Source organism: Cervus canadensis, chromosome 22, assembly GCF_019320065.1.
Source record: "Cervus canadensis isolate Bull #8, Minnesota chromosome 22, ASM1932006v1, whole genome shotgun sequence".
In the NCBI taxonomy this organism is placed as follows: Eukaryota; Metazoa; Chordata; class Mammalia; order Artiodactyla; family Cervidae; genus Cervus; species Cervus canadensis.
Genome location: NC_057407.1, coordinates 7,092,139 through 7,107,144, shown reverse-complemented (window position 1 = coordinate 7,107,144; position 15,006 = coordinate 7,092,139). Strand labels below are relative to the sequence as shown.

The following is a 15,006-nucleotide window of genomic DNA, read 5'->3' as shown; positions in this document are numbered from 1 at the left end:
CAGGTGGAGATACATCACAAAGTATTGGAGGTTCAGCATCAGTCCTTCCAATGAATATTCAGGACTGATTTCCTTTAGGATGGACTGGTTGGATCTCCTTGAAGTCCAAGGGACTTTCGGGAGTTTTCTGTAACACTACAGTTCAAAAGCATCAATTCTTTAGTTCTCAGCTTTCTTTATAGTCCAATTCTCACATCCATTCCTAACTACTGGAAAAACCATAGCTTTGACTAGATGGACCTTTGTCGGCAAAGTAATGTTTCTGCTTTATAACATGCTGTCTAGGTTGGTAATAGCTTTTCTTCCGAGGAGCAAGTGTCTTTTAATTTCATGGCTGCAGTCACCATCTGCAGTGATTTTTGAAGCCCAGGAAAATAAAGTCTGTCACTGCTGCCATTGTCTCCCCATTTATTTGCCATGAGGTGATGGGACCAGATGCCATAATCTTAGTTGCTTGAATGTTGAGTTTTTTGTTGTTGTTTTAAAAGCAATTGTATTTTAATTATTTATCATGTAATTGTCAGTACCAGCTCTTACAGATACATATTTGCAAGCATATCATTGAAGTTTCTTTCAGATTTTCAATTCAAAAGTCAATTTAAAAAGTCAAACTCTATTTGTAGAAAATCAATAGACACATTATTGCACGTCCACATAATATTATTGTTGGACAATCTGTTCACCAGCAGTCCCAGGGTTTTCTTCATTTGTTGCAGAGTCCAGATGGTCCATCATCTGATAGCTGCTACCTTTCCAGAACTTTTTCATTTCCTTTCGTCTCCAGGCAACAAGCAAAGCAGTAATAAGTGTGCAAGGTACTAAATATAGGAGAGCAGGTTGCCCCTTTTCATCAGCACCAGAACAGCAAATGTAAGAATCGCGCCAACAGCATAGGCAACTGTGGAGGAAACAGAGTATATAGAAGAGCCAGCCTCAACGTCAGGTCTTCCACAGTATGCAGTCCACAGGCCTGGTACAGTGACGTCTCCACAGCCCGACATTGAAACTGGCCTGAGGGAGGGGGGATTGGGATGGGGAACACATGTAACACCATGGCTGATTCATGTCAATGTATGACAAACCCACTGCGATGTTGTGAAGTAATTAGCCTCCAACTAATAAAAATAAATGAAAAAAAAAAAAGAAACGCATGACACACACACACATTACTGAGAAATAGGCCAGTTTTGGTCCCCTGATGACTACTGGTAACTTTTCATTATTTCCAAAAGGTCCAGCTGCAAGTTCAACCATGATACTCTCACCATTCTTTGTGATGAATGGTGTTATGAAAACAAAAAATGCATCATAGAGGAGAAGGCCCAGAAGTATCACACATGACTTGAAGTTGGGTAACTTCAATGTTTTAATTAAATTCAGACAGAAAGCAATCTCCAAGATCTCCTGTAAAATCCAAGCCCACCTATCTTCATTTCTAAATACAGCCCAAACAACAGCTACTGCTATGCACAGTCCAGAGAGAAAATTAAGTCTCACTTCAAAGCTCTTGCCACAACAGGTAATCGTGCATCGTCCCCATTGTATCTTACGAACTAGTGCAGCAAGAGAATTGTACAGACTCATCGCTGATGCTATGCAGAAAATTGCTATCATAACATAAACCAACCATTTGTAGAAGAAATAAAGTAAGACCATCATAATACAGCAGATGACCACAAATATAACTGTTAGAGGACTAAAAGTAAAATATTCTTCCTTCTTTTTCCTCACTTCTCTATCTTCAGTGTTTGTCATTGCCTTCATGTTTTCCAATTCAATTAGCCCGCTCCAGTATCCTCCTAATGCCACAGTGAATACAGCAATTACAAAAATAACCACCATAGTATAGTCAGAGTTAGGCCACGATGGAGAATACATTTTCACAATAATGTTATCTCCGAGAGTCTGCTTCATATCTTTAAAGTCTTTGTGGTTTATAAATGCAATCAATATTTTCACATCACGATATTCAGATTTGTTCCCTGAGGGAGGAAGTAGAGGACACTGTTACTGGCAACCAACAAAGCTTCAGCACCTCCTGTTTGTGCAATTTTGGCTTTTTCCAGAAAATGGCAGGTTCCCCACTGTACCACAACTGCTTTGTTCTTTATTCCATCAGGAGGAATATCAGAAATGTTGCAGAGTGGTGTGGTAGATTCATCAAACTAGTGGAAGTTGCATTTTCTAGGGTACTTGGAAGAGATGTCCAGTGAGGGTTATATAGCTTGCAATAAGTAGTCCATAGATGGTGAAGGCGTGCCATTTCCAGAGGCATGGAGGATTGCTTCGTGAGAAGCTGTCAGAGGGAGCAGGAAGCCCCAGGACAGGGCGGCCGCGGCGGGGGTCAGCGGCGGCTGCCGACCCATCGAACTGACGGCGGGGGTCAGCGGCGGCTGCCGACCCATCGAACTGACGGCAGGCGCCGGGCGGCGCGTGCAGGCTCAGCGGGGCAGGCTCCGGGTCCCGTCGCGGCGCTGCCTCGGTGGCTGGGCGGGACTGGGTCAGACCATGGAGCTTGACTGGGGCCGCCGCGGCTGCTGGAGCCGCCGCTGCGGCGCCCGAATGTTGAGTTTTAATCCAGCTTTTTTCACTCTCCTTTTTCACTTTCATCAAGAAGCTCTTTAGTTCCTCTTCACTTTCTGCCATAAGGGTGGTGTCACCTGCATATCTGAGGTTACTGATATTTCTCCCAGCAATCTTGATTCCAGCTGTGCTTCATCCAGCCCAGCATTTTGCATGATGTACTCTGCATGTAAGTTAAATAAGCAGAGTGACAATAGACAGCCTTGACGTACAGATTTCTCAGGAGGCAGGTTAAGGTGGGCTGGTATTTCCATCTTTTGAAGAATTTTCCACAGGTTATTGTGATTCACATAGTCAAAGGCTTTGGCGTAGTCAGTAAAGGAGAAGTAGTTGTTTTACTGAAATTCTCTTGCTTTTTCTATGACCCAGTGGATGTTGGCAATTTTATTTGTGGTTCCTCTGCCTTTTCTAGATCCACCATGAATCAACATCTGGTACTGTCTCCCATTTTACAAATGTAAAATGTAAACGCAGGTTATACACTCATTTTTTTCCAAAGTCTGTCAATAGCAAATATAATTAAATGCCTAAGTGTATTTACAGTGCTATAATATATATTATACATGCCATATAAAAACTAAACACATTCTCTGCAAGTTATAGGGAGAAAAAGGTGTTAAATAATCCCCAATGAAAGAGTCGGGCAAATCCTGAATGTAAAACATTCTGCAATTTAAACAGTCAGTTTTGTCTCTTCAGAAAGTCAATGTCATGAAATTTAAAAGTTGGGAAAACCGTCCTAAAATCAACTCTATTCTTACCAACTGCATGCAATCTGTGACCCTAATTAGATCCTGGAGCACTATGAAAATCATTTGGTACGATCTCCCTGCAATGTTCACTTTGCATACCATCACAGAGTCTAAAGTTACTCACTTCTGTAGATCATTTGAACTCTTGTGCTGTGCGGTGCTCAGCCACTCAGTTGTGTCCGACTCTGCGACCCTGTGGGCTGTAGCCTTCCAGGCTCCTCTCTCCATGGGATTCTCCAGGCAAGAATACTGGAGTGGGTTGGCATTTCCTTCTCCAGGGGATCTTCCTGAACCAGCAGGGATTGTGTCTTCTGGGTCTCCTGCATTGGCAGGCATATTCTTTACCACTGTGTCCACTCTTCTAAATTACATGCTATTTTACTTTTTCAGACCTAAGTTCTATTTTCTAGTTTTTCAAAATCCCCCAAATTGAACAGTCCTCTGCAGCAAGACCTTTGTCATGGATTAAGGGCTCACCATGATGTTCTGGAGCTTCATCATGAGCCATCCTGATATATATTTCATTCGTTTTTTTTTAATCCTAAATAAGATTGACTGGACTAAATGAATCCGTAGTGGAAAATGCTGAGCTCCTAGTACTTTTTTTAAGTATGGGTCTGTCTCAGTTTCTTTTCTCAATCTAGAATAAGCGTACACTATTTTATTGCCCTGTGTATTTTATCTGGGTATCTTCTTCTCATGTATTCTTTACCTGTTTCTGAGCAATCTTCCAGAAAATTTCTGACATATCTTTGAGTTCATCACATTTCTCTTCAGCTGTGTCTAATCCACTTTTAAACCCATTCACTGGGTTTCTGATTTCAGCTATTTTTCATTTCTAAAAGTTCCATTTGGTTCTTAATAATCTGTTGTCATTTTTCATTCCTTGTTCTTTACTTTTTATTTTCTGCTTTATCAGTAATGGAGAGAGAAGTATGGAAATCTCCATCATGATATGTCCACTTCTGCTTGTTGTTCAGTCACTCAGTCATGTCTGACTCTCTGCGAACCCATGGACTGCAGCACCAGGCTTCCCTGTCCCTCACTCTTTCCCGGAGTTTGCTCCATTGAGTCGGTAATAACATCCAACCATCTCATCCTCTGTCGTCCCCTTCTCCTCCTGCCTTCAATCTTTCCCAGCATCAGGCTCTTTTCCAGTGAGTCGACTCTTCTCATCATGTGACCAAAGTATTGCAGCTTCAGCTTCAGCATCACTCCTTCCCATGAATATTCAAGGTTGATTTCCTTTGCTTCCCAGCTTTTGAAGCTATATCTTTCTGGTGATAGATGTTATTTCTATCATTAATAATACTCTTTAATAAAGTCTATTTTGTCTGATGTAATATAGCTCTCCTTAGCTTTCTTTTAGATAATGTTTCCCTGCTATTTTCTTTTTATCATTTTACTGTAAATCTGTGATCTTCTATTTGATTTTTCTCTTGTATGTGGCATGTAAATGTATGTGTGAATTTTTAAATTCTGGTCTTATAAGTCTCTGTCACCATACACATTACTGATAACATCAAAGACATGTCCCCACCAATTGAGCCAACAAGCCTACAGTAACTGTAATACCAGATAGTAATTTAGTATTGAATATTTCCCAGATCATGTGACTCTGAAATTCATTCTGATCCATTTCCTTTGTATTTCCAAGAATTTATGTAAGGACTATTTTCGTTGCAGCATTCAGTTCAGTTCAGTTCAGTCAGTCGTGTCCAACTCTTTGCGACCTGATGAATCACAGCACGCCAGGCTTCCCTGTCCATCACCAACTCCCGGAGTTCACCCAAACCCATGTCCATTGAGTCGGTGATACCATCCAACCATCTCATCCTCTGTCGTCCCCTTCTTCTCCTGCCCTCAATCTTTCCCAGCATCAGGGTTTTTTCAGATGAGTCAGCTCTTCGCATCAGGTGGCCAAAGTATTTCAGTTTCAGCTTCAACATCAGTCCTTCCAATGAACACCCAGGACTGATCTCCTTCAGGATGGACTGGTTGGATCTCCTTGCAGTCCAAGGGACTCTCAAGAGTCTTCTCCAATACCACAGTTCAAAAGCATCAATTCTTCGGTGTTCAGGTTTCTTTATATTCCAACTCTCACATCCGTACGTGACCACTGGAAAAACCATAGCCTTGACTAGACAGACCTTTGTTGGCAAAGTAATATCTCTGCTTTTTAACATGCTGTCTACATTGGTCATAACTTTTCTTCCAAGGAGTAAGCGTCTTTTAATTTCATGGCTGCAGTCACCATCTGCAGTGATTTTGGAGCACAAAAAAATAAAGCCAGCCACTGTTTCCACTGTTTCCCCATCTATTTGCCATGAAGTGATGGGATCAGATGCCATGATCTTAGTTTTCTGAATGTTGAGCTTTAAGCCAACTTTTTCAGTCTCCTCTTTCACTTTCATCAAGAGGCTCTTTAATTCTTCTTCACTTTCTGCCATAAGGGTGGTGTCATCTGCCTATCTGAGGTTATTGATATTTCTCCCAGCAGTCTTGATTCCAGCTTGTGCTTCCTCTAGCCCAGCCTTTCTCATGATGTACTCTGCATATTAGTTAAATAAGCAGGGTGACAATATACAGGCTTGACGTACTCCTTTTCCTATTTGGAACCAGTCTGTTCCATGTCCAGTTCTAACTGTCGCTTCCTGTCCTGCATACAGGTTTCTCAAGAGGCAGGTCAGGTGGTCTGGTGTTCCCACCTCTTGAAAAATTTTCCACAGTTTGTAGTGATCCACATAGTCAAAGGCTTTGGGATAGTCAATAAAGCAGAAATAGATGCTTTTATGGATCTCTCTTGCTTTTTTGATATCCAGTGGATGTTGGCAATTTGATCTCTGGTTCCTCTGCCTTTTCTAAATCCAGCTTGAGCCTCTGGAAGTTCACAGTTTACATATTGCTGAAGCCTGGCTTGGAGAATTTTAAGCATTACTTTACTAGCATGTGAGATTAGTGCAATTGTGCGGTAGTTTGAGCATTCTTTGGCATTGCCTTTCTTTGGGATTGGAATGAAAACTGACCTTTTCCAGTCCTGTGGCCACTGCTGAGTTTTCCAAATTTGCTGGCATATTTTGTGCAGTGCTTTGACAGTGTCATCTTTCAGGATTTGAAATAGCTCAACTGGAATTCCATCACCTCCATTAGCTTTGTTTGTAGAGATGCTTCCTAAGGCCCACTTGACTTCACATTCCAGGATGTCTGGCTCTAGGTGAGTGATCACACCATCATGATTATCTGGGATGTAAAGATCTTTTTTGTATCGTTTTTCTATGTATTCTTGCCACCTCTTCTTAATATCTTCTACTTCTGTTAGGTCCCTACCATTTCTGTCCTTTATTGAGCCCATCTTTGCATGAAATATTCCTTTGTTATCTCATTTTCTTGAAGAGCTCTCTAGTCTTTCCCATTCTATTATTTTCCTCTATTTCTTTGCATTGGTCACTGAGGAAGGCTTTCTTATCTCTCCTGCTATTCTTTGGAACTCTGCATTCAAATGAGTATATCTTTCCTTTTCTCCTTTGCTTTTCACTTCCCTTCTTTTCACAGCTGTTTGTAAGGCCTCCGCAGACAGCCATTTTGCTTTTTTGCATTTCTTTTTCTTGGGGATGGTCTTGATTCCTGTCTCCTGTACAATACCATGAACCTCCATCCATAGTTCATCAGGCAGTCTGTCTATCAGATCTAGTCCCTTAAATCTATTTCTCACTTCCACTGTATAGTCATAAGGGATTTGATATAGGTCATACCTGAATGGTCTAGTGGCATGTGTACTCTTAATTGCAGCATGTAGAATTTCATTCCCTGACTGGGGATCGAACCCTGGATCCTCTGCTTTGGGAACCACAGAGTCTTAGCCTCTGGACCACGAGGGAAGTCCTTCCTGCTTGAATTTAAAAGGACTCCCACCACCTCATTTTTTTTTAGTCTCAGGAATTGGAGAGGGTCAGAAAAGATCATTTGAGAGTCCTGGTAGAACACTTACATCTCAAAGTCACAGGAGTAAAGAAACGGGTTCCTCTTAGAAGACCAGCTTCTTCTAACTGCAAATGCAAAAACCTGTTTTGGAATATCAGAAGAGCCCCATCTTGGCCATTTTCATGGTGGTATACTTCAGTTCTCAAATAGCCAGTTCAGTTTAAACAAATCACAGTAATAGACAGTAATATTTAGTAATAACATGTCATTCACCCACCTTCACACTTCAGACAAACTTACCTGTTCTGAATCAGGCTCGAGACCACATTTAAACTATCGGTTTCTAAGAGTGTCTCGACCACATTTTCAAGTTACCAAGGACTCTAAATGGTCAAAACCAGGGATAGAAGATTTGAACGTGTGTGTCAAGACACTCATGCACACACACACAAGATGAAAGCCAAACCAATTCCAAAAGACTTAAACGTTGATGCAATAGGATGAAAGCCTACACATAAGTGATGTCATCCCAGTTTCCTTCCCTTTTACAAAGCAGTTCTAATGGAAAGATGGTGTTACAGTCTAAAGAGCCACTGAGGGGTGGTTGTCCTCCAGATCCCAAGGAGTATTGAGGCTAAGCAGTATTGCAATAAGATACCATTTATGTCTTTTATGGGAACATAACTGAAGATCTCCCAGTTTTGCAAAATACACCCTAGGAAACTCCAAAATGGAATAGAGTTACGGTTTCCCATTATTCTTTCACACGGCTGGTATTAGTAGAAACAGGCAGATCAGTATCTGATGCCTCTCAGAGTCACGGTTCCCTAGCACAGGAATGGAAAATTTCCCAGATGGGGCTGCAGACAAGCCTTGGTCTAACAGGGACTTTCCCACTTACCACTCAGGCAATACCTGATGGGCAAAGGATTCCTCAACCCAGAATGGAAAATCCAGTAAAAGTGCTCCACTCAAAACCGGATGACTGAGTCCCATGCCTTCCCCTCCCCGAAAAGGGAAATTCTAATCAGAGCAACCCAGTAGAGAAGAATAGCCTGGTGTCCTCACACAGAGGTTCTGCCACTTGCCAGAGAAGTCAGGCTCAAAGCCTTGTTTCCGTCACCGTGAGTCTAGAGCACCTGGGTTAGCAGCGAGTCTGGGGGTTTGTTCCTGAGACGGGCACTCAGGCAGCTACGGGACAGGACCCACCTGCCACCACCAGCCAGGGGTCAGCGTGCCATGGGCAAGATGCCCACTGGGGACAGCTGTCCTTTCGTGGTTGCCAGTATTTTAACTGAACTTGAGTTCTGCTCAGCTGCTGCACAATAGCAGGGTGTGGGGAAGGAAAGTACAACATTTATTTGCAGAGCATCAAGCAAGGAAAACAGGGAGCTCAGGCTCGAAAGACCCTAACTCTTTACATCTTTCAAGAAGAGTTTCTAAAGGCAGCATTTGGGGTGAGGGCTGCAAGGTGGAAGACTTCCTTTGTGTTGTTGTGGTGGGGTGAGGTGACTGGTTGGTGTTTCAGGAATCTTAATTATCAGCCTTCTGATTCCAGTCTGAAGTCTGTGTACTTGGAGTCAGCAGATAGTCACCATCCTCCACGTGTGAGGGGGTCTTAGTTTCTGCCTAAAAACTCAGAGATACGCATCAGATTGTTACGTATGTCCCCTGAGGGGGAGCTAGGACTATGTTTTATCACGGAATTAATTGGTTTTCCTGCTGAACCATTTGCTTTTCCTTCTTTCTGTGTTCCCTCACTTCCCTAATTAGTAACAGGCTTGAGTCTGCTCTTTGGAATTCAGGGAAGGCCTAGGAGACTAAAGCCTTTTTCTGCAGACAAGAAGCAGGGGACATGGAGAAACTTCTGTACCCGGGGGGCCTCGCAGGACCCTGTTCAGTTTCACTGTCTCCTCAGCATCACACACATAACAGAGGCCTGTGCACACATCGATGCACACACAGATACACATTTATATACATGTGTGCATGCACTGACAAGCATGTATGCAGGCACACATACAGGCACACACAAATACACGCACAGTTGCACACATAAACACACACAAGCATGTGTGTATGCATCCACACAAGCACACATGCAGACACGCACAAATACATGCACATGCATATGTGCGCACACTCAGCCCCGGGGCAGGGGCTTCCCCAGACTCTTTGGAAGACCCTCCTCTTCACCACCTGGGCTGGACCAGTGACCCCAGTAGCTTCAGCATTTCTTCTGCAGAACCTCCTCCTGATGGCTGCCAGATACCTTGTGTGCACCGTGTGTGTGTGTGTGTGTGTGTGTACATGCACGTGTGCGCGCCCCACAGGAGAATAAGCAGGTGCCTCAGACAGCAGGGGAAGGAGGACCATCAGTCGTGAAGAGGTTTTACCTCAAGTCCCCAAGCCGGCTCAAGGCACACAGTAGCAGGTGGGCAAGAAAGACTTGAGTGTCTGAAGAAATCTTCTGCAACATGGGACTCAGGCTCTTGGACAGAATTTATACTGAAGTGCTCAGATCTTGGGGCAGGCTTCTCATGTACCCACAGCCTCCTTGAGACTCAGCCGTGTGCCTGGCACTGGGGAAAGAAGGATGACTGTAAGACATGATTCCAGCCACAGCCCAGAGGGGACACGTATGTATCTTGCTGTTTTCCTGCCAACGCAGCACAGAAAGTGTCAGAAACCAGATATGCACCCAGTCCTGAGGGCGGGGGAGAAGAAGGAATGGATTCTGCCTGGGGACAGAGTTGCTGGCGCTTCTGGAAAAGGGTAATATTCCATCTGGGTCGAGAACAGTGGACTGGCTTTTCCCAGGTCAAGAAAGGAGAGCCTGTTCCTGGTTGAGGGAACTGTCCTGAAGTATAAAACTGCACCGCTGTTCCCAGGAGGTGAAACGTCTAGCCTCTTCTGGAACCTAGGTGAGCAAGGGTCAAATTCCTCAGGGCCCAATTAAAGAGAAAAAAATTCCCAGAGCCTCACAGACCAGGCTGAGGAGTTTGGACTTTTATCTTGTGGGGAACCGAGAGCCACTGATGAGATTAAGTAACAGCGGGATCACTAGGGTGAGCACATTACTGAAAGCTGCGAGGCTGTAACTTGTGGGGTAAGAATCTGGAATCCTGGCACGGGGCTGTGACCCACACCCACACAGCTGAGTCAGGGCCATCCCCCCTGGCTCCACCCTCGTCCAGAAATCAGATAAGGCGCACAGGCTGGCTTATCCTTCGGGGAGTGAGTCCTGCGTGACGGGGCCCAGTGAGACCGGACAGGCCGGTCCACGCGAAGGCTCCTTTCTCACTGCCTGTCGCGGGCCCCCAGGAGCACTCGGGGTGCGGCTTAGCTGAGCTGAAAACCCTGCTGCCCGTGGGCCCTGGCCCCTGAGAGCTGAACTGCCCCCCTCGCCCCTGCCACACAGAAGTTGCTTCCCCAGCCCCAGGTCCCTGTAGAGCCCTGGGCCAGCGCCTACAGGCTGGTGAGCGCCACCAGGTACATATTCAGGAATTGTGTGTGGGAGCTGATTGCTAAACACAGTCATTATTAAAAAGTGAGTGTTAGAAACCAGATATGCACCCAGTCTTGAGGGCGGGGGAGAGGGAGGAATAGATTCTAGCGGCGGGTAGAGCTGCTGGGGTTTCTTAAAAAGGATAGAATGGACCATCTAACAATTTAAATCAGAAGTAGTAAATCCTCAAAGCCCACCGCTTCCTAAATTATTTTCTACACTATCAGCTCTGTTCTTATTGAGGTTTCTGTCATTGCACTTGTATGGTGGACATTCAGTTTAATGGTGAGCTACTGCACTTCTCTCCAAACTCCTCTTTCAGTGACACCACGTTGGTAGCTTGGAATCAGCCGTAGTGGAGACATCTACACCACTGGTTAACCGATGTATCAGCACTCCTCCCACAGAGAGCCAGTGGTTAAACATCTGCCAGGCTGCTGCCGCTAATGCCCACCGCTGCTTTGCTGGCCCCCCATGGACGACACCCCCTTCCCAGGCCTGTTCTGTCCCCTCCTAGCGGCCACGGCAGCGCAGTGGGTCTTGTCAGGTTACAGTCTTCTCAGGTGGAGTTCAGGAAGGTGTGGGGGCCTCAGCAGGACTCCTGAGGACTTACTTAGTCCTGTGATGGGGGTGCCTCTGTGTGCTGCCCACAGCCCCACCCAGGGCCTCACACCGGGGACAGGCTCCCACGATGTCTGGCGGTGTGACCGGACGGAGGTGCTGGCTTGATCCCCGGTGTAGGGAATTGAAGAGGGCCTGGCCTATGTCAAACCAAGAGATGCCAAGCAGCCTCCTGTTTCAGGTCACAGGCTGGGCATCTCCCTAAGGTGTCCTGTTCCTGAGCAACCACATAGCCGGCTTCCCTCTGGGAAAACTCATTTATGAGAATAAGAAAGAGCCAAGTCGATGGCTGGAGGCAGCAACATGCCCTCTTTACCATTCAACAGCATTAAAAGGCCACCCAGTCTATGTGTCACTGAGGCTTATTTTGCCACAGATTTTAATTATCTCATCATGACCCTGGAGTTGAAAGACTTATTAAAAAAAAAAAAAAGAAACCAAAGGGGAACACTGAAATTAACCATTGGTAAATTAGGACTTTATTAAAGTTAAGTGTCTATTCATTGGTAGATGCAGACACCGGCAGAATAAAAAGGCCACTCACACACTGAGAGGAGAAATCTGTGATTCACAAAACTGACCAAGGGCTCATATCCAGAACACATAAAGAACCATACCCACAGCCATTTAAAAGCTGGCAGAAGACTGAGGCCCTCCAGGAAAGGGTGTATGCAGATAACCCCATCAGCCCATGGCAGGGTATGCACTGCTGAGCTTAAAGCCACAGTGAAGGGTCGCTGCACACCCACAAGGCTGGGTAGACCTTTGAGAACAGAGCAACTGTGTAAGCTGGTGCGGCCTCTCTGCAGACAGCCTGGCAGCATCTGCTAAAGGTGCACGTACGCCGACCTTATGGCCCCGAGTTCCCAGCAGTGAGTGGATTCATGCACCCAAGGGCTCCTACTAGATGGCATTAACACTTTATTCATCACAGCCACAAACTGGAAACAACACAAACGTCAGCCGTGATGAAGGTTCACTCACACCTCGGAAGACTAGGCAGCAGGGATAAAGGACATTGTCCACTGCACGCTAGAATGTGAGTAAGTCCCACCGAGGAAGCCAGGCAGCACAGAGTATATATTGCAAAAGTTCCATTTTGGAGAGGTCAAAGCAGCTGAAACTGACCCATGGGATAGAAACCAAGGGGGTGGGTTCCTTGGGTAAGGAGGGTGAGGGGTTAAAAAAAAACCTCTAGACTAAAATCTAAAAGTCAAAATCGTCTCCCTGTTGCATTGAGAATTTGTTCTGCTTTGCTTTTTGGAGGTAGGAAGGTTGACAGCAGGTAATATGTCTAAGGAGCCCCTACCTTCCTCACCACACCCCACTTTCATCATCTGCCACCAGCCAGGGGCAAGTCTAACCAGAGACGGGCGCAATGGTGATTTCCTTTTGGCATCACATAAGATTTCCACTGGCAACTCTGCTTTTCATCTCTTTAATTTTACTCATTTATCAAGTATTTTCTTAACTGTTACTATATACCAAGTGGACTGTTCAAAGTATGTAACTATTAGTGTGTTACCCATTCATTTATTCAGCCTATAATAATGGCTTCTTTATTGAGCACTTAGTATGTGCCAGATAGTAAGCTAAATTGTTAATTCTCACATGAACCCATGGAAAGGGGAATATATCTGTTCGTGCTATAGATAAGGAAACAGGCTCAGAGAAGTTAAATGCCTTGTTCAAGGTCACAGCCAAGTCAGTGGCTTTGAATCAGAACTGAGATTCAAAGCCAGATCGTGCATTATTCCAAAGCACCCGACTTAGTCGCTGCTAGGGACCTCCTTAAACCCAATCACCTTGAGAGACTGATAGAAACAGGAGGCTTCTTAGGTCTCAAACTGAGGCTAATGAATTGGAATCTCTGGCCCCAGGAGTAGAATATCCCACCGCGGTTGTTGGAAACCTGGTCCGGCCCCACCTCTCCCTACCGAGCCATACAGCTGGCCCTGCACGCAGTAGGCGCACACAACTTATCTGTAGATGGAAGCAGGTGGCTGCGTGGGTCACTCCCGCTCCGCTGGGGAGGTGGGGGAGCCCCTCACTTTTTCCCGATCTCTGAACAAACGTAAGCCCCCTCCTCTGGGAAGCCCTCCTTGACCACCCCAGCCTAACACCCACCCGCCCCGCGCCCGCCCCGTAACTGCTGACCCCTTTGCTTTGCCTTCGTTGCCCTCCTTGTGTCTCTCTGTCTTAAATATGGGGTAAGATAAACCATATGGAGTTATCCTTTCTGGGGGTAAAAACTGGTTGAAATGGGCTCTTTCGTCCAGTCCACTGAAGCCTTTACCAGAGCGTCAGCTCCTGGAGGGCTGGGGGACATCTGTGTCGTTCACAGCCCCATCCCCAAAGTGTGGCACGCGGGTGGCCACACTGCGAATGACGCCTCCCCGGAGCGCGCAGCCGACACACCAGCCCCCACGTGGAGCCGCAGGGGCCGGGGCGCGTCCCTGGACGGCGCGATCTCGGGCTCCTTCCCGGCCGCGGCGGCCCGGCGGCGGGGTGGGGCTCGCCGTCACCCATTTACTAGCCTCGCCCCTCCGACGGGCGCGCCGTTAATGAGATTAGCAATTAAAAAGCGGGCGAGCGGCCGCGGCAGAGGCGTGGGGCCATCCCCTGGCCGAGCCGGGCGGGACGGCGCTCCTGGCGGCCGCGCACCCACCGCGCCGCGCGCGGAGCCCCGGGGCCATGGAGAAAACGCGGGCGCTGTGGGCCAGCCCGCTGCAGTTCGTGTTCGCCTGCATCTCTTACGCCGTGGGCCTGGGCAACGTGTGGCGCTTCCCGTACCTGTGCCAGATGTACGGCGGAGGTGAGTGCCCGCCCGGGCTGCGCCCACCCCGCCACGCCGGCGCGCGTCCCTTCCCAGCCGGGCGGCCCGGGCCGCGCTTGGCTTGGTCCCGTAGTGCGTGCCAGGAAACTGAGGCTCAGAGAGCGAAGCGATTTGCCCAGAATCACGGAGCCCGGAATTGGACCTAGGACATCTCAGCCCACAGCGGGAGCCCTTTACCAGAGCGCCCTCCCGAGCCCTCTGGGGCGGCCAAGCGCCCTCCAGCACCCCCGTCACCCCGGTCGGTCAGGCTGCCGCGCTTCGAGCAGTAGGAGTCGTCAGGGACACTCTTTTCCTCCCTCCGGAGGAGAAGTGCCGATGATCCGACTGCTAGTGTGTAAACCTTAGGTTTAAGTGTAAAAAGTGAGCAGGAAATAGTGTTTAACAGAAACTCGTTATACAACTTTCAGATCTGAAGCGCATTCCTGGCAGCATGACTTGAAACTCAAGATAAAATGATCTTGAGCTAGTTTTTTTTTTTTTTTAACTTTTTAATCACAAGATTGATTTGGGTTTGGAACCACAGCAGGCAGGAAGGCTAATCACTGTATTTCACTTTAGTTCGTTTTTTGCAGCATTTCCCTCACATCGCAGGGCATCCCGGTGCTTTCACTAGTCAGCTGCACACCCACACAGCACCCCTACCTTGCCGGGGGCTGGAAGCACCTTCTAGGACCTGCCAAGGAGCCTCGGAGGCGGCCAAGTGCATTTGAGGGAGGCAAGGTGGCAATAGGGATTGAAGTCTCAGCATTAAAAAAGTTTTTGAATTATTCCATTTCTAGAATTTT

At 46.7% G+C, this 15,006-nt stretch overlaps 1 protein-coding gene and 1 pseudogene across 3 annotated transcripts in view; one reads left to right on the top strand and one right to left on the bottom strand.

Annotated features, from left to right (window-relative positions):
* Positions 1–470: 470 nt before the first annotated feature.
* On the bottom strand, positions 471–2,366 carry LOC122424675 (annotated as a pseudogene).
* Positions 2,367–13,965: 11,599 nt separating this feature from the next.
* Positions 13,966–15,006, top strand: part of SLC6A20 (solute carrier family 6 member 20) — a 52,964-nt gene continuing 51,923 nt past the window's right edge. For 2 of the 3 annotated variants that reach the window (XR_006264422.1, XM_043442196.1), the window contains exon 1: positions 13,967–14,200. Coding sequence is in view for 1 of the 3 variants with exons in the window: in XM_043442196.1 (XP_043298131.1) it covers positions 14,080–14,200 (121 nt within the window). In the remaining 2 variants the exon portion in view is untranslated. Of the gene's footprint in view, positions 14,201–15,006 lie in introns of all 3 variants that reach the window. The other variant, XR_006264424.1, reaches the window with a different exon arrangement.